Here is a 10,080-nt window from a genome sequence, read left to right as displayed (position 1 = left end):
TGAAGGGTCATTATGGCATGAGGGCATCACGACCATTAGCATATTGGCTGTTTATTATATAGAATGTGTGATAGCATTTAGGGTCCATCTGGATAATCCAGTATTATTTCCTCATCTGAAGATCTTTAACTTAATCACATCTGCAAAGGCACTTTTTCCTTATAAAGAAACATTTAAAAGTTTCAGGTATTGGGACCAGATATCTTTGGGTAGCCATTGTTCAGTCCTCATAGCAGGTCATTGAAAGGGCCTTTGGGTTGAGGTTTGATGAAGGGTTTAGATAATGACAGAGCAAAAGAATGAATATAATATATATTCCAACTGCTTTGGCCACTTGAAATTCCTGCTTATAGTACTAAAATCAATCTGTGACTCTAATTGAGTTTTAAACTCAATGGGAAATGAAAATTACGTATCCTCATTTAAATCTGTTACATTGTGTAGGGCAATAACATGCATCCTACTGGGCAGTGAGTAAAAGGAGGCATATTCACCAGCTGGTGTGGCTCAGTGGCTGATCATTGACCCATGAACCAAGGGGTTGCCGGTTCAATTCCAGGTCAGGGCACATGCCCAGGTTTCAGGCTCAATTCCCAGGGGGACATGCAGAGGCAGACGACCCATGTTTCTTTCTCATCGATGTTTCTATCTCTCTATCCCTCTCCCTTCCTTTCTCATAAAATCAATAAAAAATATGTTTTTAAAAGGAGACATAATCATGGCTTTGTATTTTTTTATAACCTCAACTGCACATATACCTCTTTTTGCATTTTAAGTAACGGTTGTGATCCCTTTAGCTACTCTGTACTAACCAAATGTAGAAATCTCCTTCCTAGTCAAATAAAGAGTGATGTTTCAAGCAGATTTCTCTGGTTAGAGGTATAGACATTCTAGAAGCAAGAACAAAAGAGAGGTGATATATGCTGTAAGAAAAATGGGCTGGTTGTGAAAGTGTTTTTTACCCCTGCTTCACTATTAGTAAAAATCACAACAGTATTTACTATTTATAGAGGCCTGGTGCATGAAATCTGTGCACGGGTAGGGTCCCTAGGCTTGGCTGGCGATCAGGGCCAATCTGTGGAGTAACCAATGGGGCAATTGGGGTTCTCCACTAACCCTCCTTGGCTGGCCTGCTGCCGCCCGTTTGCCAGCCCTGCCTCCCACTGCCACAGCCAGTTGGGGCCTGCGGGCTGGTAGCAGCTCCGGCATTGAGCATCTGCCCCCTGGTGGTCAGTGCACATTATTACAACTGGTCATTCTGCCAGTGGTTACACCATTCAGTTGATTTGCATATTAGGGTTTTATATAGATAGGTATCTATAAATCAGAGTCATGATTTTCCTTCCAGGGGAGAACTAATCTCATTAAACTTTCACTGGTTGGGTTAGAACTGGTCCCTGCTTTGCCATAATTTCACTGCGTGCCACAGGGATATGCTTTTCTCCCATATGATATATAGTGCTCAGCCTAAATAAAAGGTACTTTGTTCGTTTCTGTATTTTCCTTTAAGGAACATTTTATACAGAATTGTGAAATATAGAGTAGCCTGTGCTTCTCTGAAAAAGAATTAAAAATAGATGCTTACTGAAATTACTAGGTAGAGATTAGGAATGAACACAAAGTCAACATACTTGGTATTAATACTCATTATCAGCTGTGACTTAGAGTACTTAAAACTAATTGGTTCTGTTGAGATGTTGGAGTTTGTGTCCTCAGGTAACTTAGGAAGGCTTCATGGAAGAAGGGAGATTTGAGAAAATACTTTAAATAACTACATTCTTCAAATGTAGGGGTGAAGAAGGGTTCATGTAAATAGGAAAAAAGGATTTTAGGAGGACTAGGAATTAGAGACATCTAGCAAGGAGTAATAAAAGGTAATTAGGCATGCCAGGACCAGAAGGTAGTAAGTCTGTTCAATAATTTCTAGTGTAATAATTCAAACTTTTAGGTTCTGATATTTTTGTGTACAGAGTATAAAACATACCTTATTTAAAAAAATTTGAGCACTTAAATCAAGTTATGAAATGCAGTCTCTTAATAAAAATAATGTAAAAACACTATCAACAGGTCACAGTCTCCTTTATAAGTAATCCTCTTGTCTTAGGTCTTGCATTTCTTAATAATAGGGGCCTGTGTTCTTGTTGGAACACTTTAGTGAATTTGGTATTAAGACATTTGTTTGCTTTTTTTCCCTTTTCCCTGACAGCTTAGGAAAACCATGAAACAGGCACGTCACCAGCTGGCATCCTTTAAAACTATGAGTCAAAAATATGCAGCAGTGTTTCCACATGATACAAGGAAAAGCTGTCCCGCCCAACAGGTAAATTAATTTCTAATAATTTTTTAATAAAGATAAAAATATAGATAAAGATTTATTTATATCTAATTTCAACATTATTTACAAGTGTAAAATAATTGGAAATAACCTTAAATATCCAATAGCAGGGAATGGTTAAAAAATTATGATACATCTATATATAGCCATTCTAAAAACTATCATGATTTCAAAGAACATCTGAAGGCAAGGGAAAGTGTCTGTGAGGTAAAGTTTAGTGAAAAAAGTAGGATACAAAATTATATACAATATAATCTCAATTTTAAAAATTCTTTCAATAAATATTTATGGGACATCTATAAATGCCAAGACATTGTGTTAGAAGCAGGTGAAAAGATGGACAAAGATCCCTCAAGGAGCTTCTGTGCTGTGGGAAGGCATATAATAGATATCTATTATATTCTATACAGAATATAATTTCTAACAGTAAGTGCTATGGAAAAAATAAAGTAAAATAAAGAGATGGGGAGAGAATGCTATGTGCATAGACAAAAGCCTAGAAAGAAATGGATCAAGAAGTTAATACCGATCATTTCTGCGTAGTTGTATTACAGGTGATTTTTATTTTCTTCTCTTGGTTTTCTTTACTTAAAATATTTTCTATAATGTATATATTTTGCTTTCTAATTAGGAAAAAATACCGTTATTTTTTAAAAAGAAAGAAATTGTTTTGATTCAACAGATAACATAAGAATGAATAATTGGAACCCAAATGTGGAGCTAAACTGAAAAGGATATTTAAGGCTATCCTTGTAAAATAACACTGTTTTGGTGCCTACTTATGTCAGTGTTCACATATTTGGATGCTAAACTCCTTTACTTTCCTTTGTTTACATAATTTTGGGATTAATTTCAAGTTTTGGTAGGCAGCATCTCGAAAAATGGACCATTAGGCTTTTTTACTTTTTATTTTTGCTACCATAGACTCTGTTTTATTTAGTTCTTCCTCAGTTTTGCTTCCTAATTAGTATTCTTTTATATTTTCCTAGATTATATGTACATATTTTATTTTTGTATTTTTTTCTTAAGTATCTCAACAGTCAAAAACACTTGTCACTTATATGTTTGCAGTTGGTAGAATACTAAACTATACTGTCTTCCGTCCCAGTGTTAAGAAATTTATAGTTAAATATCAAAATACAAGTGGGCAGCGGTGTGTATCCATATATGGCATTCCATCTAGTTGCATTCATACTGGTTGCCTTTTCCTAAAGAGCATTGCCGTATTAAGACTCAAGGTAGAGTTTCTTTTGTGCCTAAATTCTTCTCAGTGGCTTGGTATCTTGACACTTTCCATACCTACCCTAGATTTGGACTGACTCCAGGGTCCTGTTAGAAAGAGGCAATTGGACACATTCTAATAAACCAGAGAAAAAGGGTTATTTGATTCTAGAGATTGATAATTTATTTTGTGTGGAACATGTTCAAACTGCTCAATTGTTTTTTCCCACAAAGAGTACTGTTCACAGGGCTGACTGAGATAATTATCCAATAGCAGGAAGGAGGATGAAGCCTGAGATCCTTGGATAAGCCAGTTGATACGTCAGAGATGCCATTTAAGTGTAATACGTTATGATGATGATGATGATGATGATGATGATGAAGAATTCAGGCTGCTGCTTGATTTCAAAGAATTCATGTGTATTTTTCAGGTGTAACATCAGAAACAAATCTGCATATAATTGAGAGTGATTAAGAAATTCGTGAAGTTTTTCTTATCACTTATTTCAAGTATGTAATCTTTCCCTCAGGCCTGAAGTTTTCTACCATCTCAGTTATCTGAAGTGGAAATCTTCCAGTCAGAAAGGAGAACCATTTATTTGAATTCTGGTTTCATTTCCTTGTTAGATTTATTTTTACTGACATGAGAATCTGTCTGGTGGTTATTGTTGTTCCAGACCTGGAGCTTTAAGCAGAAGATATACTTGCTTCTGCTGTCAGGTCACCAAGACAAAAATCATAAGCTTTCTGAAATTGTTACTGGCATCTTTTTATGTGCTTATTGCCCATTTATGTATTTCTTGTGGAGAAAATGTCAGTGTGATACTGCTTCTTAATTGGGTTATTTGTCCTACTATTAAGTTGTAAGAGTTCTTTATATATTCCCAATACAAATCAGATACATGATTTGCAAATATTTTCTCCCATTCTGTGAGTTGTTGTCATTTCACTTTCTTTTTTTAAAAATATAGTTTATTGATTTTTTACAGAGAAGAAGGGAGAGGAATAGAGAGTTAGAAACATCGATGAGAGAGAAACATCGATCAGCCGCCTCCTGCTCAACTCCCACTGAGGATATGCCCGCAACCAAGGCACACGCCCTTGACCGGAATCGAACCTGGGACCCTTGAGTCCGCAGGCCGACGCTCTATCCACTGAGCCAAACCAGTCAGGGCCATTTCACTTTCTTAATGCTATCATTTGCAGCACAGAATTTTTTATTTTGGTGTGTCTAATTGATCTAGTTTTTTTGCTGTTGTTGTTGCTTGTGCTTTTGGTGTGGTATCTAATAAGCCATTGTTTAATCAGAGGTCCTGAATATTTCCTTCTATATGCTCTTCTAATAATTTTATAGTCTTAGCTATTACATTTAGGTCTACGAACCATTGTGAGTTAATCTCTATATGTGGTGTGAGGAAGTGTTCTAACTTAATTCTTTTGAATATGGATATCTACTTGTCCCAACACCATTTGTTAAAAAATTATTCTTTTTTTAAAATATATTTTATTGATTTTTTTAGAGAGGAAGGGAGAGGGATAGAGAGTTAGAAACATCGATGAGAGAGAAACATCGATCAGCCGCCTCCTGCACACTCCCCACTGGGGATGTGCCCACAACCAAGGTACATGCCCTTGGCCGGAATCGAACCTGGGACCCTTGAGTCCGCAGGCCGATGCTCTATCCATTGAGCCAAACCGGCCAGGGCTGAAAAATTATTCTTTCTCTATTTAATTGTCTTGACATTTCTTGAAAAATAGTTGACTGTATTAGTAAGTGTAAGAGTTTAATGTTGTGTTCACAATATTGTCTTTGGAGATCCATGAAGATGAAATCATTTTAGATCTTCTTTAATTCATTTCAACAATATTTTATAGTTTTGAGTGTACATTTTTGCACTTACTTTATAATGTTCTGTTTTTGTAATATTGACTATACTAACCTACTAAAATTGTATTAGTAGTGTGGTAAAGCCTAGGATGTTATTCCAGTCACATTGTTTCTACCTGTAATAGATACATTTGGATTTTTAAAATTTTATATAGACATACTTTTTTCATTTTTGTTTGTGTGTTCTTTAGGAACCTGACTCTGAGGAATCTTCATCAATTACGATAGACAAGAAAGGTGAAGAAAAATTGTTTTGGAAGAACCAACAAGATTTCTTTTCTGAAGAGAAGAACAAAGCTTTCAGCAGAGTTCAGGTAAAGCAGAGTGAAAGGAGTTAGTATAATAGAAATTAAACTAAAATGACTTAGACTAGGGATGCCAGTACTGTTGTACTGGTTTGGGATTATAGATTTAGGTTACGTGGAGCAAAGTCTATAATTTCACATTTTATTCTAATAATTTGTTTGACTACCATATCCTTTTAAGATTATTTTAAGAGTCTCTGGAAAACCTATATTTGATGTTTATGTTCACTTTTAGAAAATACAATTCAAAACTCCATTATATGCTGTAATAGAAGAGGAACAGCTAAATGAGTTACAGGATATTCTGCCAGAAACCCAGGATTATCTTTCAGAAACCCAAGGTGATCTGCTGGAGACCCAGGGTGATCTAACAGGAGTGCGGAGTGTTGAGCTGGAAGCCCAGAATATTGAGCCACATTCCCAGGCTGTTGAGCTGGCAGGCCAGCCTATGGAAGGCCAAGTTGTTGAACCCAAAGCCCAGGCCATTGAACTTAAAGTCCAGGTTGTTAAGCTAGAACCTCAGAGTCTGATGCTAGGAGCCCAGAGTATTGAACTAGAAGATGGAAATATGTTGGAAGTCCATGATTTTTTATCCCCAAATCAGGCTTTTCTACCCAAAGACCAGAACATTCTACCCAATGACCAGAATATTCTACTCAAATGTCAGGACCACCATATTCTACGCAAAGACCAGCGTGTTTTCCCCAAAGACCAGGATATTCAACCCAAATATCAGGACCAGGATTTTATACCCAAATGTCCAGACCAACATATTCTACGCAAAGATCAGCATGTTTTCCCCAAAGACCAGGATATTCAACCCAAATATCAGGACCAGGATTTTATGCCCAAATGTCCAAACCAACATTATATACCCAAAGACCAGCATATTCTTGCTAATGACCAGAATAGTATACTCAAATTTCAACACCAGCATTTTCTACCCAGAGAGCACTGTGTTCTCACCAAAGATCAGCATGTTTTCTCCAATGAACAGAATACTCGATGCAAATATCAGGACCAGGATTTTCTACCCAGATATCAGGTAAAATGGAGTGGGAAGGAGATAAAGCAAGAAGAAATAAGCTACTTAAGGTGTGGAGTGGGATTTGCAGGGACTAGATTGCAACTAATTTGGAGATTCATAGTTGGAAAAGGTAATATCCTGGTTGATTTCTAAAAGCTCTGGAGTTCTCATTAAGTCTTAAAGTAATATCAACAGCATGTTACCCCTGTCTGGACAATTTACTGTTTTTATAAAATATATATTTTTTATTGATTTCAGAGAGGAAGGGAGAGGGAGAGAGAGAGATAGAAACATCAGTGATGAGAAAGAATCATCGGTTGGCGGCCTCCTGCATGCCCCCCACAGAAGCCCACAACCCGGACATGTGCCCTTGACTGGAATCAAATCCGGGACCCTTTAGACCACAGGCTGATGCTCTACCACTGACCCAAATCAGCTAGGGCTGGACAATTACTTTAAATAAAATCTTTATTAGGGAAACTATTTCTGGCAGCCATAGTCTGCTTTGACAGCTAAAGATGGGCGAAGATGTGGCCCACAAGTGTCCAGTAGTATCTTTTACCAGATTACAAGGCCAGCCCTCTACTAGAGATCAGTTAGACAAAAAGGAAGAAGTAAGGGATTGACAGGAATTACTTAGGGGTGTGGCTGGGCTAATGTGGAATAGAGTATAGCATTTTGCAGCAGGAACTGAGTTGTTTAGGGTTTAGTTTGGAGCTTGCAAAAATTGTTCTCAGCTAGATTGGACAAAAAGTTTGGTTTTCTCTTTTATTCCATAGTATCCTGAGTTTGTAAAATTACCATAAAGTTCACAATAAAGCTCAGAATGTTATTGCTATCATATTACTCCTACTAGACAATTTACAGTTTCTATTTATTTTCTTTTAGAAAGTCCGCTTCAAGGAGCCATATTCTGTTATAAATGAGAAAGGGAGAGATGGCTTTTCTCTGGCAGGTTATCAGTCTCCTATTCCTAAAGTCCAGGACCAGGTGTGCATCAGAAATCAGGTAAAGCAAAATAAGAAAGAGATAAATGGGAAATAAAGTGCTGTATTTTAGACATTCTCAACAACTGGTAATGTGAAGAATAGAGTAAGGTGCAAAGGTCCCTGATCTAATGAACTCTATCAGTCAGATCAGTTCTGTGATTCAGAAGGCTGATAAACCATGTTCAGATTCTTGTTTTTGTTGTTAATCCTCACCTGAGGATATTTTTTCATTGATTTTTAGAGAGAATGGAAGGGAGGAGGAGAGATAGACAGAGAAACATTATGTGAGAGAGCCACATGGATTGGTTGCCTCCGGCACGTGCTCTGACCAGAGCTAGAGATTGAACTTGTGACGAGGTATGTGCCCTCGATCAGAATCAAACCCGGGACTCTTCAGTCCACGGGCTGATGCTCTACCCACTGAGCAACACCAGCTAGGGCTGGACAATTTACTTTTATTTCCATTCACCTGAAAATTCTTTTTCCATCCTTCACCATTAGTCTGAGTCCTTTGTTCTGAAGTGGGTTTCCTGGGGACAGCAGATATATGGGTCATGTTTTCTTATCCACTCAGCTACCCTGTGTCTTTTGATTGGGGCACTTAATCCATTTACATTTAAAGTTATTATTGATAGGTAATTGTTTGTCACCGTTTATATTCTTTATGCCTGTGTTCCTTCTTCCCTTCTTAATTCATTCCAGTAGCAAGATTACAGTTATGAAATAGCAAAGAAAATAATTTTATGGTTGGGGGTCATCACAACCAGAGGAACTGTATTAAAAGGTCACGGCATTAGGAAGGTTGAGAACCACTGCTTTAGCGTTTCTTGCATTGCTGGTTTGGTGGTAATAGACTCCCTTAGTCCTTTTTTGTCTGTGAAGCTCCTAATTTATCCCTCAATTTTGATTGGTAGCCTTGCGGGGTACAGTATTCTTAGATTGAGACCATTGCTTTGTATGATTTTGTGTATTTCATTCCATTCCCTTCTGGACTGATTTGTTTCTGTTGAGAAATCAGTCGATAGTCTGATGGGAGATCCTTTCTGTCTCTCTCTGGCAGCCTTTAAGATTCTAACTTTGTCGTTGGTGTTTGCCACTTTAATTATAATGTGTTTTGGTGTCAGTCTTTTGGGGTTCATCTTGTTTGGGACTGTGATCTTCTTGGACTTGTGTGAGTTTTTTCTTCCCGATATCAGGGAATTTTTCTGTCAAACAGGTTTTCTATTCCTTGCTCAGTTTCTTTTCCTTCTGGCACCCCTATTATGCGGATGTTGTTTCATTTCATGTTGTCCCAAAGTTCCCTTAGGCCAGGGGTGGGCAAACTTTTTGCCTCGAGGGCCACAATGGGTTCTTAAACTGGACTGGAGGGCCGGAACAAAAGCATGGATGGAGTGTTTGTGTGAACTAATATAAATTCAAAGTAAACATCATTCCATAAAAGGGTACGGTCTTTTTTTTTTTTTTAGTTTTTTTCATTTCAAACGGGCCAGATCCAGATCCGGCCCGCGGGCCGTAGTTTGCCCACAGCTGCCTTAGGCTCTCCTTCTGTTTTTTAAGTTTTTTTTCTAGATGCTGCTCTGCTTGGGTACTTTTTCTTACCTTGTCTTATAGCTCACTGATGTGGCCCTCTACTTCTTCTAGTCTACTGTTGATGCTTTCTATTGAGTTCTTTAGTGCAGTGATGTCATTTTTCATTTCTTCTGGTTTCTTCTGCATTTCCTCTTGGTTTTTACACATATTGTTGAATTAGTCTTCCATCCTTTTCAGTGTTCTTATGACCATTGCTCTAAATTCTTTGTCTGACATATTGCTTGCCTCCATTTTGTTTACTTCCTTTTCTGGTGTGGCCAATTTACTTTTAAAAACAATATTAGGAAAACTATTTCTGGCAGCCATAGTCTGCTTTGACAGCTGAAGTTGGGCGAAGGTGTGGCCCACAAGTGTCCAATAGTATCTTTTACCAGGCTCCAAGGCCAGCCCTCTACTAGAGATCAGTTAGACAAAAAGGAAGAAGTAAGGGATTAACAGGAATTACTTAGGGGTGTGGCTGGGCTAATGTGGAATAGAGTATAGCGTTTTGTTTTATTCCATAAGATGTTCAGTTATTCTCTGACTGCAGAAAATTCCAGAATTCTCACTATAGCCTAAAGTACTATTGGTTAACATGTCTTTCTAACTGCACAATTGCTATTTTGTGTTTGTTCTGTTTTAGAAAGCAAGTTAAAGCAGCCAGCATCAATTTGGATAGGTAGGAGAGGGAGAGAGGTATTTTCTTTGGATGTCCATCAAAATCAGGCCTCCATCAGACATGATAG

At 37.6% G+C, this 10,080-nt stretch overlaps 1 protein-coding gene across 4 annotated transcripts in view; it reads left to right on the top strand.

Annotated features, from left to right (window-relative positions):
* CCDC15 (coiled-coil domain containing 15) overlaps positions 1–10,080 on the top strand; it is a 49,760-nt gene that overhangs the window by 8,506 nt on the left and 31,174 nt on the right. For 3 of the 4 annotated variants that reach the window (XM_006775074.2, XM_006775073.2, XM_015571358.1), the window contains exons 5-8: positions 2,207–2,320; positions 5,636–5,758; positions 5,985–6,794; positions 7,665–7,784. In XM_006775074.2, the coding sequence (XP_006775137.1) occupies positions 2,207–2,320; positions 5,636–5,758; positions 5,985–6,794; positions 7,665–7,784 (1,167 nt within the window). The remainder of the gene's footprint in view (positions 1–2,206; positions 2,321–5,635; positions 5,759–5,984; positions 6,795–7,664; positions 7,785–10,080) is intronic. The other variant, XM_006775075.2, reaches the window with a different exon arrangement.

Source organism: Myotis davidii, unplaced genomic scaffold, assembly GCF_000327345.1.
Source record: "Myotis davidii unplaced genomic scaffold, ASM32734v1 scaffold148, whole genome shotgun sequence".
NCBI lineage: Eukaryota > Metazoa > Chordata > Mammalia > Chiroptera > Vespertilionidae > Myotis > Myotis davidii.
The sequence above is the reverse complement of the archived record's forward strand: the minus strand, read 5'-3'. Positions and strand labels throughout refer to the sequence as shown.